Below are 19504 nucleotides of genomic sequence, written 5' to 3'. Positions count from 1 at the left end.
CCACCAGGTGGTATTCGTATAATTAGTTGACAGGGTGTATCAGGGAGATAAGATGTTTTCTGATGGTAGTTTTGAAGGTGATGAATGTGTCTGCAGTTTTAGAATTTTCAGGTAGGGTGTTCCAGTTTTAGGGCCTTTGACATACATTGAATTTTTGTAAAGGTTTAGTCGGACACGGGGAATGTCATAGAGATGTTTGTGTCTGGTGTTGTGCCTGTGGGTTCTGTCACAACTATCAAGAAAGCATTTTAGGTCAAGGTTAATATTGGAATTTAAGGTCCTGTAGATGTAGATTGCACAGTAGTAAGTGTGGATGTACTGAACAGGGAGTAAGTTTAGATCTATGAAGAGTGGGGGGGGGGGGGTGTTGCCAGGGATGGGATTTAGTGATTATTCTTACTGCAGCTTTTTGTTGGGTTATTATTGGCTTTAGGTGTGTTGCTGCAGTTGAACCCCAAGCACAGATAGCATAGGTGAGGTATGGATATATAAGTGAATGGTATAGTGTGAGAAGGGCAGTTTGCGGCACATAGTATCGTATCTTGGAGAGGATCCCAACCATTTTGGATACTTTTTTGGTTATGTGTTGGATATGGGTGCTGAAGTTCAGGTTGTTGTCGAGGTATAGGCTTAGGAATTTGCCCTCATTATGCCTGGCAATTAGAGTGTTGTCGATCTTAATGTTAATTTGCGCATCTCCTGCTCTGTTACCAAACATAATGTAGTAGGTTTTGTCAGCGTTAAGCGTAAGTTTATTGGCTGTCATCCAAGTCGATATTTTGATCAGCTTCTCATTAACAATGGTGTTGAGGGTGGCAAGATTAGGGTGAGAGATGACATAAGTCGTGTCGTCAGCAAAGAGAATGGGGTTCAGGTGTTGAGATAGGTTTGGAAGATCATGGATGTATATGAGGAAGAGCAGGGGACCAAGGACACTTCCCTGCGGAACTCCAGTATCAAGTGGCTGTGTTGTTGATGCTGTGTCTTTAATGGTGACATACTGATACCTATTAGTAAGGTAAGATTTGAAATATGCAAGCGCATGGCCTCTTATACCATAGTGGTCAAGTTTGTGGAGTAGGATGCTGTGGTCTACTGTGTCAAAAGCTTTTCTTAGGTCAATAAAAATTCCTAGTGGATATTCCTTATTTTCCAATGCTGTGTAAAGCAGATCTAGCATTTTTATGATTGCATCGTTAGTGCTTTTATTTTTTCTGAATCCAAATTGGCAGGGGTTGAGTATGTTTTGTGCCGTTATAAATGAATATAGTCTCCTGTGCATGAGTTTCTCAAAGATTTTGGATAGCAATGGTAAGTTTGATATTGGCCTATAGTTGTTTAAATCTGTAGGGTCACCACCTTTATGTATTGGTGTAACCCTTGCCGTCTTGAGTAGTTTCGGGAAGGTGCTAGTTTCTAGTGACTTGTTAAAAAGTAATGAGATAGTATACGAGAGGACATGGGCCGCTCTCTTGTACAATAATGGTGGGACATGAGACAGATTCCCTGAGTTATTTAACACTCCCCTTTTAAGAGGAAAGTGATGTTGACCCTCAGTTTAGCGGCTTTGAGATGGATGTGGCCACAAGTGGTTGAGGAAATATGAAAAACCTCAATAATTACCCATGTGTAACATTTCTGCAACATCCTTTCAATTTTGATACCACTGGTAGTGTCATCCCGCATAACCCCCGCATAACAATATTTTTTCAATCCAGAAGTCTGTTTGGGTGCCGTTATAGACCGAATTTGTTCCCATAAGAAATATTGTGAATTAGATTAGTCCGTTTCAGACCCCTAAAAATACACCTACAAAAGCACTTACAAAAATACACTTACATAATTGGCCGAGTTGGGAGCTGATTGTTATGCGGGGGTCCACTGTATTCCTTATGGGAACAAATTCAGTCAGTACTGGCACCTGAACATACTTCTGGAATGAAATAATATTGTAAACCGGGGGTCCACTGTACTGTTATTATATATAGTGTAAATTACCTAGGCTAACCCAAAAAAAAATCCAGACAAAGTGCTATACTGTGCTTGTAGACATAAGGCATAATAAGCATGACTGCCAAGTAATATGCATTTTCACTTGTTCAGGAATCAGACGTGATGACTCTTGTCATGTGTAATACCTGTTGATTCATGAAAGGCTCTCTCCGAGACAGAGAGAGACAAGCAGACAGAGAGACAGAAAGACAGATAAGCAGAGACAGAGATAAACAGAGACAGAGCTAGACAGACAGACAGATATGTTTATGTGTAACAGTGCAAACAAATAAAGCCAAGGCAGTGCACGATCATCAAATGTCACTCCACTAATGCACTGTCTGCAGTGGAGTGACACTTGTCTTACACTGTACTTCAAGGAGTTTCATATATACCCCAGCATGTCTAAAACATTGCTGGGACCTATAAATACTTCGTATATATTTCTAGACAACAGTATGTGACCAAGGCAGGTGAAAATGTTCACCTGTCAGTGTGTTTGTGACTATCTGAGTACAATTTCAGTACCTAATATGTGTCAGAACAAACATTAGCTATGAAATCACAAGAACTGCTACAAATTGTAATTATCAGAACATGAAAATTATATAAATTAAATAAAAATGAGAGGAAAAAAACTATATCGGCAACATTTCTGCAAGTGGAACGACTCCATGTTGCCGTCAGGTGAGCATCCAGCGCCAACTTCACAGCCTTATATCTCAGTAAGTACTGATCCTTAGTGATGTATACAGGAGAAGGGGTTACTAGCCCCTTGTTCCTGGCATTTTAGTCGCCTCTTAAGACACGCATGGCTTACGTAGGAAGAATTCTGTTCCACTTCCCCATGGAAATAAAAGGAAATAAATAAGAACAAAAACTCTTAAGAAAATAGACCTAAGTGTAAGTGAAAGTAGCAAGACATACCTGAAATCTTGCATGTTTATGAGACAGAAAAAAGACACCAACAATCCTACCATCATGTAAAACAACTACAGGCTTTCATTTCACACTTGCCTGGCAGGACGGTAGTACCTCCCTGGGTGGTTGCTGTCTACCAACCTACTACCTAGGACCAACTTACTACCTGTGTGTGTGTGTGTGTGTATATATATATATATATACATATATACATATACATACAGTAGAGCCCCACTTATACGGTAGGTTAGGTTCCAGGCTGTCGCCGGAAAGCAGACATCTCCAGAAGGCAGAACTCCATTTTTTTCCATTTATAAATGCATATAAATGCCAGACAACAAGTTTACACTAAATTATATTAAGTTAGTAATAGAACTAGGCATTAAAAACACACAAAGTAAAATACAGTCACAGTAAATTCATTACTTATCTTAAAAGTATTTGTAATCTTAATGTAGGGAGAGAGGTGAGTAGTACTTATTTGTAGGAAGTCAGGTGCAGGTAGCCCAGGTGTAGGTAGCACTGGCTCCCCGTCTCATACTTAATATACGATATTTAAAACATCCCAGAGAGGTAAAATGCACATACAGTACACTCATTATTTACCTTAAAATATGTGTAGTCTTAATATAGGAAGAGAGGTGAGTAGTATTTATTTGTATAAAGTCAGTGTAGGTAGCCGGTAGGTGTAGCCTGGGCTACACCTACCGGCTACCTACACTGTGGCCCAGAGCCATATTATTAACATCGACATGCCTTGTTCACTGAATTTAATAATTTCTAACAACTACCTTTAGATGCCATCATAAACGAAGGTAGAAGTAATGAATAATTCATGCCGAAAATTGTAAACAAAAGCGGAGTGGGGGAGTGGGTGGGCCAAATGCAGATTCATACACGTTTTCTCTGATGGCTGAACAGAGAAAACATAACGTTGTCCCTCCACCCGGCTACCACACAGCTCCACAAGTATTATTATCAGAGCATATAAAATATGCCAGACAATAAGTTTACACTAACTTATATTAAGTTAGCAATAGAAATAGACATTAAAAACACAATAAAAGGTAAGATACACACAGAGTACTTATTACTTACCTTAAAATATTAATATTAATGTGTGAGAGGTGAGTGGCAGGGTGTTTATTGAATAAAATCAAAATGGCACACCATCATCCTCTAACTTGGCACTTAAAGCAAGAGGCTTACGACTTCTCTTTTTATTACAGCTAACCTTAGATGCCATCGTCAATGAGAGCCAACTAGTTAACGAAAGAGTAAACGAGAGAGAGAATGAGATACAGAGTTGAGACAATGTAAGAACACAAACTGAACAGGTAGTGGACGATCACTTGGTCAGGCGAAATGCATATTAATATGTGTCTACTTTTAGTTCATTCACGTCCATTTGTAAGAGTTTGTAAAACATTTACCTCAATATTTTTTTATTTTAATAATAATTACCTCACAATACAAATACTCTTACATTGTGTACAAGTTGTACAAGTTAGTTCAGAATAAACAAAAAGCAACACACCATTTTTAGAGTGAATTATTATTATTAAAGATTCGCAGGTATTCTCCCGGCCCGGGCCTTTTCCAAGTGGTGGCCCGGCCTTGGCTCCCTCTTTAGGGAGTGTCTGAGACCTAAGTCTCCCATGAGAATAGGCACAAGTACATCCTCATCCTTTTGCATTTAGTAATATATACAGGAGAAGAGGTTACTAGCCCCTTGCTCCCGGGATTTTAGTCGCCTCTTACAACACGCATGGCTTACGGAGGAAGAATTCTATTCCACTTCCCCATGGAGATAAGAGGAAATAAACAAGAATAAGAACTAGAAAGAAAATAGAAGGAAACCCAGAGGGGTGTGTATATATATATGCTTGTACATGTATGTGTAGTGTGACCTAAGTGTAAGTAGAAGTAGCAAGACGTACCTGAAACCTTGCATATTTATGAGACAGAAAAAAGGACACCAGCAATCCTACCATCATGCAAAACAATTACAGGCTTTCATTTCACACTTGCCTGGCAGGACGGTAGTACCTCCCTGGGTGGTTGCTGTCTACCAACCTACTACCTAGGACCAACTTACTACCTGTGTGTGTGTGTGTATGTATATATATATATATATATATATATATATATATATATATATATATATATATATATATATATATATATATATATGCAATAAGATCACAGTAAACAGGTGATTTCAGAATATGCAAAACAACCACTCTGAAAGAATAGAGAAATTCCAAGCGCTTTCGTGACTACTCACATTATCAAGGAACTATGTTCCTTGATAATGTGAGTAGTCACGAAAGCGCTTGGAATTTCTCTATTCTTTCAGAGTGGTTGTTTTGCATATATATATATATATATATATATATATATATATATATATATATATATATATATATATATATATATATATATATATATATATATATATATATATATATACACACACACACACACACACACACACACACACCTACCATCCGACTTAAAACCTGCTCGACATACATCCACTCGACTTACGACTGTGCATCTGGCAGCTGGGCTGGGCCGGCTGATGCACACCGCTGTACAATATTTGACAATACTCTCGGCGGCAATGTGTCATGCAGGCAGCATCAGTTTGAGTAACCCTGCCCCATCAGCAGCATCATACTGTATTAACTGTACTAACTGGACAGTAAATTTCACCATGGCCCCTAAGATGAAGTCTGAATCTTGCACTGGAGATTGTGGCAAGAAAGGCTCTTACTCTCGAACTCTCTATTTGTTTTCACTGTTGCACATAAACCTGTCTGTATCTGTCTGCCTGTATCTCTGTGTGTCTGTTTATCTGTCTGTCTACTAGTGTGTCTGTCTTTGTCTACCTGTGTGTCTTTCTGTCTACCTGTGTGTCTTTATGTCTACCTGTGTGTCTGTCTTTCTGTCTACCTGTGTGTCTTTCTGTCTACCTGTGTCTGTCTTTCTGTCTACCTGTGTGTCTTTCTGTCTACCTGTGTCTGTCTTTATGTCTACCTGTGTCTGTCTTTGTCTACCTGTGTCTGTCTACCTGTGTGTCTGTCTACCTGTGTGTCTGTCTTTCTGTCTATGTGTGTGTCTGTCTTTGTCTGCTTGTCTGTCTCAGAGTCACTCATTAAGAGTGTACTTGGTCTTGAAGATGCCATATTAATAATGATAATAACAATAATAATAATCACTGAGGCACATTAAATATGTATAAAACGTTAATACAGTGGACCCCCGCTTAACGATCACCTCCAAATGCGACCAATTATGTAAGTGCATTTGTACGTGTATGTTTGGGGGTCTGAAATGGACTAATCTACTTCACAATATTCCTTATGGGAAAAAATTCGGTCAGTACTGGCACCTGAACATACTACTGGAATGAAAAAAGTTCGTTAACCGGGGGTCCACTGTATAGACATTTTGCTTAATCCATCTATGATTTTTTTTTCAAAATTATATAATAAACATACTACATAACATATAAATTAACAAATATGAGATGTTTTTCTGGTCGGCTTGACAGTGAACAGGAACCGTTCATGTCCGGGCTGGTAACAACAACAACAACAACGTTTGTTTACAAACGTGAACATTCTACATTCTCATTCTCTCTCTCATTTATTCATTTAATCTTGTCTACTCACCTCTCACTCTACATTAAAACTACAGATATTTTAAGGTAAGTAATGAGTGGACACGATTATTATATTATAGCTTAATAATAATAATATTAATATTAGTACATATGTATTATTGTAATAATAATAATTATTAATATTATTATTAATTTAGGGCACTGGAGCACAGATCCACTGTATAGCACTTTGTCTGGATTTTTTGGGTTATCCTAGGTAATTTATACTATGTTTGATAACTTGACTTACGTGTACCAGTGAGAGAGAGAGATACAAAGAGAGATACAGAGAGACAGCCACATTCAGTCAGCCAGTCAGCCAACTACCCACCCACCCATCCAGCCACCCACCCACCCACCCACCCACCCACCCATCCAGCCACCCACCCACCCATCCAGCAACCCAGCCACCCACTCACCCACCCACCCAGCCAGCCACCCACCCACCCACCCACCAACCCACCCAGCCAGCCAGCCACCAACCCACCCACCCAGCCGCCAGCCACCAACCCACCCACCCAGCCGCCAGCCACCCATCCAGCCACCCATCCAGCCACCAATCCAGCCACCCATCCAGCCAGCCACCCACTCACCCACCTGGCCAACCACAGACCCGGCCACCCACCCAGCCAGCCGGATACGTATTACACATGTTCCAGAGTTGTTTCTCTTTACTTAGGGTATAGTGTCACCCTGCCAGAATGTTGTACAACATTCTGGCAGGGTGACACTACCAGTGGTATTCTCCCATTCCACTGTGTCGACAATACATAAAGATAATAGTAACATATGATACTGTATGCGATGTAAAATTTACAATACCATGTATACATTATATACAGTACATAAATAATTAAAATACAACAATGGAAGTAAATTATGGTAAAATGAATGAAATAATGATTGTACATTACATTACAGTATTATGTAGGTAGTTTATATAGGAAAGTTTTGACATTATGCCCTACCCAATATGTCAGCAATTTTTGAAGGTTCGACTTACGTCCATTTCGACTTACGACCGGTTGGTCGGAACCAAGCTTGGCCGTAAGTCGGATGGTAGGTGTATATATATATATATATATATATATATATATATATATATATATATATCTATATATATATATATCTCTATATATATTTCTTTCTTTCAACACATCGGCCGTATCCCACCGAGGCGGGGTGGCCCAAAGGAAAAACAAAAGTTTCTCCTTTTACATTTAGTAATATATACAGGAGAAGGGGTTACTAGCCCCTTGCTCCCGGCATTTTAGTTGCCTCTTACAACACGCATGGGGTACGGAGGAAGAATTCTGTTCCACTTCCCCATGGACATAAGAGGAAATAAACAAGAACAAGAACTAGAAAGAAAATAGAAGGAAACCCAGAGGGGTGTATATATATGCTTGTACATGTATGTACAGTGTGACCTAAGTGTAAGTAGAAGTAGCAAGACATACCTGAAATCTTGCATGTTTATGAGACAGACAAAAGACACCAGCAATCCTACCATCATGTAAAACAATTACAGGCTTTCGTTTTACACTCACTTGGCAGGACGGTAGTACCTCCCGTCTACCAACCTACTACCTAGAATATATATATATATATATATATATATATATATATATATATATATATATATATATATATATATTTATATATTTGCAAGTGTATGGTGTAGGAGGTAGGTTACTGAAAGCAGTGAAGAGTTTTTACGAGGATAGTGAGGCTCAAGTTAGAGTATGTAGGAAAGAGGGAAATTTTTTCCCAGTAAAAGTAGGCCTTAGACAAGGATGTGTGATGTCACCGTGGTTGTTTAATATATTTATAGATGGGGTTGTAAGAGAAGTAAATGCGAGGGTCTTGGCAAGAGGCGTGGAGTTAAAAGATAAAGAATCACACACAAAGTGGGAGTTGTCACAGCTGCTCTTTGCCGATGACACTGTGCTCTTGGGAGATTCTGAAGAGAAGTTGCAGAGATTGGTGGATGAATTTGGTAGGGTGTGCAAAAGAAGAAAATTAAAGGTGAATACAGGAAAGAGTAAGGTTATGAGGATAACAAAAAGATTAGGTGATGAAAGATTGAATATCAGATTGGAGGGAGAGAGTATGGAGGAGGCGAACGTATTCAGATATTTGGGAGTGGACGTGTCAGCGGATGGGTCTATGAAAGATGAGGTGAATCATAGAATTGATGAGGGAAAAAGAGTGAGTGGTGCACTTAGGAGTCTGTGGAGACAAAGAACTTTGTCCTTGGAGGCAAAGAGGGGAATGTATGAGAGTATAGTTTTACCAACGCTCTTATATGGGTGTGAAGCGTGGGTGATGAATGTTGCAGCGAGGAGAAGGCTGGAGGCAGTGGAGATGTCATGTCTGAGGGCAATGTGTGGTGTGAATATAATGCAGAGAATTCGTAGTTTGGAAGTTAGGAGGAGGTGCGGGATTACCAAAACTGTTGTCCAGAGGGCTGAGGAAGGGTTGTTGAGGTGGTTCGGACATGTAGAGAGAATGGAGCGAAACAGAATGACTTCAAGAGTGTATCAGTCTGTAGTGGAAGGAAGGCAGGGTAGGGGTCGGCCTAGGAAGGGTTGGAGGGAGGGGGTAAAGGAGGTTTTGTGTGCGAGGGGCTTGGACTTCCAGCAGGCATGCGTGAGCGTGTTTGATAGGAGTGAATGGAGACAAATGGTTTTTAATACTTGACGTGCTGTTGGAGTGTGAGCAAAGTAACATTTATGAAGGGATTCAGGGAAACCGGCAGGCCGGACTTGAGTCCTGGAGATGGGAAGTACAGTGCCTGCACTCTGAAGGAGGGGTGTTAATGTTGCAGTTTAAAAACTGTAGTGTAAAGCACCCTTCTGGCAAGACAGTGATGGAGTGAATGATGGTGAAAGTTTTTCTTTTTCGGGCCACCCTGCCTTGGTGGGAATCGGCCGGTGTGATAATAAAAAAAAAAATATATTTATATGTATATGTATGTTATTTATACATATATATGTATATATATATATATATATATATATATTTATTTATTTATATATATTTTATATATATATATATATATATATATATATATATATATATATATATATATATATATATATATATATATATATATATATATATATATATATTTATATATTTATATATATTTATATTTATATATATACAGTGGACCCCCGCATAGCAAACGCCTTGCATAGCGAACATTCCGCATAGCGAACGCTTTGTTCGCTAAAATTTTGCCCCGCATAGTAGACAAAAACCCGCTCAGCGAACTTCGTCCGAGACGCGTCCAATGTGGGCCCTCAGCCAGCCTCACATGTGCCGCCCGTCCCATTGTTTACCAGCTAGCCTCCGCGGTAACATTCAAGCATACACTCGGAATATTTCGTATTATTACAGTGTTTTCGGTGCTGTTTGTGGAAAATAAGTGACCATGGGCCCCAAGAAAGCTTCTAGTGCCAACCCTACACCTCAAAGGGTAAGAATACCCATTGAAATTAAGAAAGAAATCATTGATAAGTATGAAAGTGGAGTACGTATCACCGACCTGGTCAGGTTGTACAAGAAACCAAAATCAACCATCGCTTCTATTGTGGGCAAGAAAACGGCAATCAAGGAAGCTGTTGTTGCCAAAGGTTTAACTGTGTTTTCGAAACAAAGATCGCAAGTGATGGAAGATGTTGAGAGACTCTTATTGGTGTGGATAAATGAAAAACAGCTAGCAGGAGATAGCGTCTCTCAAGCGATCATATGTGAAAAGGCTAGGAAGTTGCATGATGATTTAATTAAAAAAATGCCTGCAACTAGTGATGATGTGAGTGAATTTAAGGCCAGCAAAGGTTGGTTTGAGAGATTTAAGAAGCGTAGTGGCATCCATAGTGTGATACGGCATGGTGAGGCTGCCAGTTCGGACCACAAAGCGGCTGAAAAATATGTGCATGAATTCAAGGAGTACATAGAAACTGAAGGACTGGAACCTGAACAAGTGTTTGTGATGAAACAGGCCTGTTCTGGAAGAAAATGCCAAGCAGGACCTACATTACTCAGGAGGAAAAGGCACTCCCAGGACATAAGCCTATGAAAGACAGGCTTACTTTGTTGATGTGTGCCAATGCTACTGGTGATTGCAAAGTTAAGCCTTTATTAGTGTATCACTCTGAAACTCCCAGAGCGTTCAGGCAAAAGAATGTCCTCAAGGATAATTTGTGTGTGCTGTGGAGGGCAAACAGTAAGGCATGGGTCACTAGGGAATTTTTCTATAACTGGTTACACCATGCATTTGCCCCCAATGTGAAAGATTACCTAACTGAAAAGAAATTAGACCTTAAGTGCCTCCTGGTGTTAGACAATGCCCCTGGTCATCCTACAGACGTGGCAGAGCGACTTTATGGGGACATGAGCTTCATTAAGGTGAAGTTTTTGCCTCCTAATACCACTCCTCTCCTGCAGCCCATGGACCAGCAGGTCATTTCCAACTTCAAGAAACTGTACACAAAAGCTCTGTTTCAAAAGTGCTTTGAAGTGACCACAGACACTGGATTGACTCTAAAAGAGTTTTGGAAGGATCACTTTAATATCCTCAGTTGTGTAAACCTTATAGGTAAGGCTTGGGAGGGAGTGACTAAGAGAACCTTGAACTCTGCTTGGAAGAAACTGTGGCCAGAATGTGTAGACAAAAGGGATTTTGAAGGGTTTGAGGCTAACCCTGAGAGGAGTAGTATACCAGTTGAGGAATCAATTGTGGAATTGGGGAAGTCCTTGGGGTTGGAGGTTAGTGGGGAGGATGTGGAAGAGTTGGTGGAGGAGGACAATGAAGAACTAACCACTGATGAGCTGATAGATCAACTTCAAGAGCAAGAGGCCAGACCTGGGGAAACTGGTTCAAAGGAGGGGAGAGAGAAATTGAAGGAATTGCCTACTTCAAAGATTAAGGAAATGTGTGCAAAATGGCTTGAAGTGCAAACCTTTTTTGATGAAAATCACCCTCACACAGCTATTGCAAGCCGTGCTGGTGACTATTACAATGACACTGTTGTGAAACACTTTAGGAAAGTCATAAAGGAACGAGAGGTACAGGCCACTATGGACAGATATGTTGTGCGAAAGAAGTCCAGTGACTCTGAAGCTGGTCCTAGTGGCATTAAAAGAAGAAGGGAAGTAACCCCAGAAAAGGACTTGCTACCTCAAGTCCTAATGGAAGGGGATTCCCCTTCTAAACACTAACACTCTCTCTCCCCTCCTCCCATCCCATCAATCATCACCAGATCTTCAATAAAAGTAAGTGTCATGTAATTGTGCATGCCTTTTTCAGTTTGTGTGTACTAAAATTAACATTTTTTTGTGGTAAAAAAAATTTTTTTTCATACTTTTGGGTGTCTTGCACGGATTAATTTTATTTCCATTATTTCTTATGGGGAAAATTAATTCGCATAGCGAACATTTCGCATAACGACCAGCCCTCTTGCACGGATTAAGTTCGCTATGCGGGGGTCCACTGTATATATATTTTTTGAAACCGTGAAAAAAGTGGTATTGAAACATTTACCAAACTCTGGCCAGCCGAGATTAGATCCTACGACACATTCTCCTACCTCAAGAGACTGAACAACATTCATTTTGCCTTACCCAGTTAATCAGCGATCCTTCAAAGATCACACACACGGCAGAGCTAGGTGTTATTTATGATCTGTGGACATTCGTGGTAGTGTTAAGCTCAAGGCTAATTTTAACCACCTCCCATTTGAATACCAGCCTCCACAAGCAGCTTATATAGTAATGAAACCATGAAACAAATGGTATGGAAACATTTACCAAACTGCAGCCAGCCGAGATTATATATGTTTGTTTCTAGAAAGAAACCACGGTACAGGTGGGAATTGAATTCGATTGACTAGTAGTGAGTTCAGTTCCCGCCCATACCGTGGTAAGGTTAACAAATGATTTTATCGGAAAAATATTATGTATAATACATTTAATGTATCACTGGTTTATTGCAGGTCATACTTGAACCAGAGGAAGTACACTTGTAAGTGTCAGTACTGCAGGTCATTCTTGAACCAGAGAAAGTACACTTGTAGTGTCAGTACTACAGGTCATTCTTGAACCAGAGGAAGTACACTTGTAGTGTCAGTACTACAGGTCATTCTTGAACCAGAGGAAGTACACTTGTAGTGTCAGTACTGCAGGTCATTCTTGAACCAGAGAAAGTACACTTGTAGTGTCAGTACTGCAGGTCATTCTTGAACCAGAGAAAGTACACTTGTAGTGTCAGTACTGAAGGTCATTCTTGAACCAGAGAAAGTACACTTGTAGTGTCAGTACTCAGTGTCATAAAGTTCATGCAGGTAGAATAAATACTGTACTTATAATAGAAATAATGACAATAATATGTAATCAGTGTTACAAATTCAACATATCCAGTGACAAGACCAGTATATGGTAAAAAAACTCTGTAATGGAATGATTTTGATGTACTTTTAGTATGTTATGAGTGGCACATTGTAAGACACTTGTCTTATGACTTTCATCATAACTTTCGTAGTGTTTTGTTAAGGACTGTTTGAGTGCGAGTCTAAACAATCATTGATATTACTAACAAGAAATTGTGCACCACCCTACCTTAGGCCTAGAACCTCATTGCTTCACATGTCAATTCACTTCCCTTGGGAAGGAGTACTAATTAGGCCAAATAAAAAGGTAATACTCTAGTGTTACTCTCCCATGGTAAGAATATTGTTCCTCCCTCAGGTTTAACAGAATTCTGTTATTCATTCTCCTCATCCAGATTGTCAGGTAAAGCATTTTCTCTGATTTCATTTAGAGATTTTTTTTAAATTTATCACCCAAGTGTGTTTAAGATAAATTGAAAAAGGGGTATAATATCTTTAATTCTTTCAGTATTGTATTGATGAATTAAGTGATGTGGATGAGTATTGCAAATACAGTGGACCCCCGGTTAACGATATTTTTTCACTCCAGAAGTATGTTCAGGTGCCAGTACTGACCGAATTTGTTCCCATAAGAAATATTGTGAAGTAGATTAGTCCATTTCAGACCCCCAAACATACACGTACAAACGCACTTACATAAATACACTTACATAATTGGTCACATTCGGAGGTAATCGTTATGCGGGGGTCCACTGTATAACTGGTGTTATGGGGATAATACAGTTTATGTAACTATTGTGCTGTTGTAAGAAATGTCTAACTAATATTATGCATAAGTTACTATTTATCTGACTGTTATAACTATTATTATGGGGAAGGTACTGCTTATTTGATCACTTTACAGTTGCAAGAAAGGTAACTGCATTATTTCAAGTAAATAATTTCCTATCTGTCTTATCTGCACATCAATTAGTTTATGCCTCTCGTTTATCTTTATCTGTCAGAAACTTATGTCAATGCTCCCAGATAAATTAATAATATTTTCTTAATTTTTTTATAACACACCAGATGTCTCTACCACGTGAAGGCAGGGTGACCTGAGTGACCCATAAAAGAGGTACATTTAATAATTTATACATGAGGAGGAGGAAGAGTTACTAGTATGACATATGGTGGAAAGATTGTCTGAATAATATACTTTTGTAATAGTTTTACCAAAATGTGTCTTAAACTAATGTAGTTAAAACAAGAGTCTTTAATAAGCCAATAAGAACAATATTAATACATGACCTGAAAAAGTAGGTAATTTGTTAATGAGAACTTAATGCAATCTTACATTCACTGCTCATTGTTAAATTAATCTTCTTTCTTTCTTTCAACAAACTGGCCATATCCCACCGACACGAGGTGCCACGATAGGAAAAACAAAAGTTTTTCCTTTTAAATTTAGTAATAAATACAGGAGAAGGGGTTACTAACCCCTTGCTCCCGGCGTTTTAGTTGCCTCTTATGACATGCATGGCTTACAGAGGAAGAATTCTGTTCCACTTCCCCATGGAGATAAGCGGAAATAAACAAGAACAAGAACTAGTTAGAAAATAGAAGAAAGACCAGAGGAGTGTGTGTATATATATGCTTGTACATGCATGTGTAGTGTGACCTAAGTGTAAGTAGAAGTAGCAAGACGTACCTGAAGTTGTCATATAAATGTCTGACCTAAATAACCAGTATGTGTACTTAGTACTAAAATGTACATGTACTAAAATGTACATTGTGCATGTCATGCATCAGTTTACCCAAGGTAAGACCATTAATTATTTGAGTGTATGGTAAGTACCAAGACTAGTAGAGAAAATATTGTAGCAGTGACTAAACTGTATATGAAGCACTAAGAATTCTGGTGAGAATATAGCTAAGTAACTCTGATAATTATTATGAATTATTTTTTATAATGCATGATAGATTATACAAAATATCGATATACATTTTTTAAAACTTTTGTGAAAGCTTTAAGAACAACATTTGGAATTATGTACAGCAATAAAGAACCCGTCAGTGGAGGTGTTGCCTGTGAAAGGCTCTTGATCCTAGAAATTGGAGCTATCCTGTTCCTCTAATCACCCCACACATTTCTCAAACACTTGAATAACCAGTACTGGTTTAGACTTCCCCAAGTTTATAATAATATTGTAATATAATATTAAAGAAATATTAGTTATCAATATAGTCAAACATTCTCTAAAATCTATTCATATGGAAGATTATTGTTTGGTAACAGAGTTGTGACTGAGTGGAACAAACTCCCTAGTAGCTAAAACCTTAAGTAGTTTTAAAAAGAAAGAAGTACTCGTTTGTGCTTTATTGTTATCTGTTTACAATAATGTTTTATCACTGATTACATCATTGCTTAGTTAATATTAACCCTTAAACGGTCCAAACAGATTGACGTTCAAATCCGTAGTGCTCCAAAAGTAGATCTATTTTTTTTTTACATATTTTCAAATATAACAAAAAAAAATATAGATAAAAGTTTTTTTACACGTTTTCAAATGTAAAACAAAAAAGATCTACATTTTTTTACATACTTTCAGATGTTGAAAAAACGTATACATACATTTGGACCATTTAAGGGTTAAGTTAATTTTAAGCCAGCCCGTAATGCTATGCATACAAGTGGCTTTGGCATGCTGCTCTTACCTGTATTTTTTGTACCTCTGTATGTTCAAATTATTAAATAAATAAATAAATAAATAAAAAGTACATAAGAGGGTTTTGGTGGGTGTTGCTTGGACTTACTTATTATGGGCTACTAAGCCTACCCCAGTGTGCCTTTGTTCTTTTTAAGTTAATCAATATGTCTGAAATAATTGAAAAAGATTCTGTTGAAAGAAGACTAATAATTCATGGAGAAGACAAACTGCATCAGAGTCTAGAAGATTTTAAACAAAAATCTCAGGGAACATCAAATATTATTATTGTTAATGGTAAAAAAACATTTCCATGTTCATTATGTCTAAAAGTCTTTTCATATAATTCTTGTTTAATAAAACACATGAGAGTTCATACTGGAGAGAAACCATTTCGGTGTTTAGAGTGTCATAAAGGTTTTACCCAAAAGTCTAGTTTAATGAACCACATGAAAATCCATACTGGAGAGAAGCCATTTCACTGTTTGGAATGTCTAAAAGACTTTTACCAAAAATCCGATTTAACAAAACATGCGAGAGTTCATGATGAAAAGAAGCCATTTCAGTGTTCAGAGTGTGTAAAAGGTTTTTTACGAAAATCTAGTTTGATAAACCACATAAAAACTCATACTGGGGAGAGACCATTTAAATGCCTAGAGTGTCAAAAAGACTTTTATGAGAAGTCTAATTTAATAAAACATATGAGAATTCATACTGGAGAGAAACCATATCAATGTTCAGTGTGTCTAAAAAATTTTAACCAGACATCTACTTTATTAATACATATGAGAATTCATACTGGTGAAAAGCCATTCAAGTGTTCAGAGTGTTCAAAGAGGTTTTCAAGCAAATCTTCTTTAATAGATCACACAAAAGTTCACACTGGAGAAAAACCATGTCAGTGTTATTTATGTCTTAAATCCTTTTCAGATAAATCTGCTTTAATAACTCACATGAGAATTCATACTGGAGAAAAACCATATCAGTGCTCAGAGTGTCTAAAAGCCTTCACCCAAAAAAATACTTTAGTAGACCACATAAAAATTCATACTGGAGAGAAACCATACCATTGTTCAATATGTCTAAAAGACTTTAGGAGAAAATTTCATTTAAAAAAACACATACGCGTCCATACAGGAGAAAAACCATTTCGGTGTTTAGTGTGTGCAAAAGAATATGTAGATAAACGTAATTTAGTAAAACACATGAGAATTCATCCAAGGAAGTAGTTATATCAGTGTCGAAAAATATTAAACAAAATTATTTTTTCTTAACAAAATCTTAAGAATATTTTTCTGAGTGTTTTAAAAGAAAAATTTTTTTTGCAATCATTATTTACCAAGATAGTATAGAAGCGTGACATTGACAGAAGGTGAACCTTGGATGGCAACATCAGCAACTACCACTCATTCGGAAATATTGTTTTTACTTTTATTCTATTTTTTCTTTTCTAATATTTTATTTTTTCAAGTAACTTTTGTGGTCTGTGAGACCAGTATAATGCATAATGTATATATATCCACTCGTTGGCACTGATGGACATCCTGCAGCCAGTCCCAGATGTGGTCTGCTGGTGGGTACTGGATATTGACAGGTGGTTGTGGTTGTGCAAGTTGTTGTGGCGTGTGTAGTTGAAGGTGGCCTTTGTTGTGGATGTGCGGAGTCAACAGCATGGCTACCATCCTGGGGTGCCGCTGGTGCCACATGACGCATTGCACCACCACCTGCTGCCGTGTGTATATTATCCATCCCAGTTGTAACATTACTCATTACCCACACCATCTTCCCCACCACCCACACTGTCTTCCCCATGACCTATGCTGGAAATAAGTCACTGACTTTTTTGGGTTATCCTAGGATCTCTACACATATGCTGCTATGTATGATAATCTATGTAACTGTATTTGTGTATACCTGAATAAACTTACCTACACACTGTCTTCTCAATCACCCAAGCTGCCTTCCCCAGCACCCACACCATCTTCCCCACCATCTACGTTGTCTTCCCCACAACCCACGCTGTCTTCCCCACAACCCACGCTGTCTTCCCCACCACCCACACCATATTCCCTTTTCGCTATCTGTATCTGGTATCCTGGGCATTGCTTTCTGTCACAAACTTGTCAAAACCATGAAATTTATCTTCACTGACACTTCCATCTGTGTTAGAACTATCGCACGGAAAAGAAGAGTCCCAGTTTGACAGGGAGTTAGGTATTCCTTACCACTACACTTGGTGAACAAGGCGTACTGAATTGGCACTCCCACAATGCACTGCGGCCTCCCAGATTTTTTTATACTGCACACACTGAGCACACAGACCCATTCTCTAACATGTAGGTCTACCAGCTTTCTCCTGCTAGATTTGAAGCCGTTAGAATTTTGGCATAATATTATGGCACCAACACTGGCTTGCAAGCCATAATATTATGGCACTGACAGTGAAAGGGCTACTAAAAGAGTTGTCACGCAAGTCAAAGTTAACAGTGCATTTCAAAAGTTCTTGATTGGGAAATTTTGCGAGTAAATAGTGTGATTAGAAGACATTACAGGAAGGTATCAGGGAAAGCTCCAAATGTTGATTCTTCCATTTTATCACTGTTCATTTGCTTACAAGAACCTAAACATCGTGGGATGTGCTTAGCTTCTGTCCAGAGTTCTGGAGGGCAGCTTTGGGTGTCTTCAAGGTGATGGGTTGATCATTAGAGGCTGCCTGTCAGTTCCAGGAGGCTGGAGGTCAAAGGGGTTATGCCTCTTGGTAAGTTTCAGGTCACCTTCTCTTTCGTCTACTAAGGTGGCTTGGTGAATGCGAGGCACCTGTCCTGGATTGCTGGTCTGCTGGCATGAAGGATAGGTTAGGGAGTGGGTTCCATGCAGCATAAGCTGTGCCATGAGACTCTTTGGACATTGAGGAGGATATATGGTCTCTTTTTCTTTCTCCTCAGAATTCCCCCTCCCCCACTGCCCGAAATCCCCCGGCATTTGTTTGTACATAGCAAGCCAAAATTGTAATTACACATTGTAAACTATTCTTTTATCTGCTTCCCAAGTCCCTTTCTTGCTTAGTGGTATCCTTAATTGACACATCCATATACCTGTCTACGTATCTTTACATGAACCCGGTGCTTCCTTAAGGCAGTACCTTGTTGCCTGACTCTGGTGCCAGAGTTCCAACTGATCCTTTCAATTCTCACTCTTATTCTCATAAATTGACAAAATTCTTTACTCTTTAACCAACAACACCTGCAGATTATCTTTTTGACCTTAGTATCAGCATAAATTCTAATGGCTTCGAATTTGGTGTGAGAGGCCTGTGCAGTATACAAAAAATGTGACCCTTGCAAGTGTTATAAACCTTGGTAATAAATACCGACAAGTTGGTTTAGAAAGACACGTAAGCAAACACTATAACATATTTATTATAAAACGTTTCGGTCCTGGGACCTTGATCACTTCTAACATACAGAGGTAGAAAGACATTATATATATAGGCGGAGAGTGAGATGTGACTCACGTGACCTGAGGAATGTCATAAGAACATAAGAATGGAGGAACACTGTAGAAGGCCTACTGGCTCATGCGAGGCAGGTCTTTATCAAAAAACCTCTACCTATGATGAGGACGGGTAGACGATGAAATCATGTGACTCCTGTGTTGTTGGGTTGGTGCTGCTTAAGTATCATGTATGCCAATGTTTTTGAAATTTTGTAGTTTCCAGTGTTGCGTTCTATAGTGTCGGTGATGGCGATTAGTGAGGCTTCTAGGCACCGTTGGCATCTGAGGTCTGGTTCGGTGAGAACCAGTTGTGCCTCATTCCAGTTCATCAAATGCCCCGTGGA

General features: G+C 38.8%; 1 protein-coding gene across 2 annotated transcripts in view; it reads left to right on the top strand.

The window, feature by feature from the left end:
- LOC128705716 (gastrula zinc finger protein XlCGF57.1-like) overlaps positions 1–17600 on the top strand; it is a 39104-nt gene extending 21504 nt beyond the window's left edge. For both annotated transcript variants that reach the window (XM_070104774.1, XM_070104773.1), the window contains one exon: positions 12586–17600. In XM_070104774.1, coding sequence (XP_069960875.1) covers positions 15833–16894 — 1062 coding nt within the window. In that variant the 5' untranslated portion in view covers positions 12586–15832 and the 3' untranslated portion in view covers positions 16895–17600. The remainder of the gene's footprint in view (positions 1–12585) is intronic.
- Positions 17601–19504: the final 1904 nt, after the last annotated feature.

This window comes from Cherax quadricarinatus, chromosome 94, assembly GCF_038502225.1.
Source record: "Cherax quadricarinatus isolate ZL_2023a chromosome 94, ASM3850222v1, whole genome shotgun sequence".
NCBI lineage: Eukaryota > Metazoa > Arthropoda > Malacostraca > Decapoda > Parastacidae > Cherax > Cherax quadricarinatus.
The sequence above is the reverse complement of the archived record's forward strand: the minus strand, read 5'-3'. Positions and strand labels throughout refer to the sequence as shown.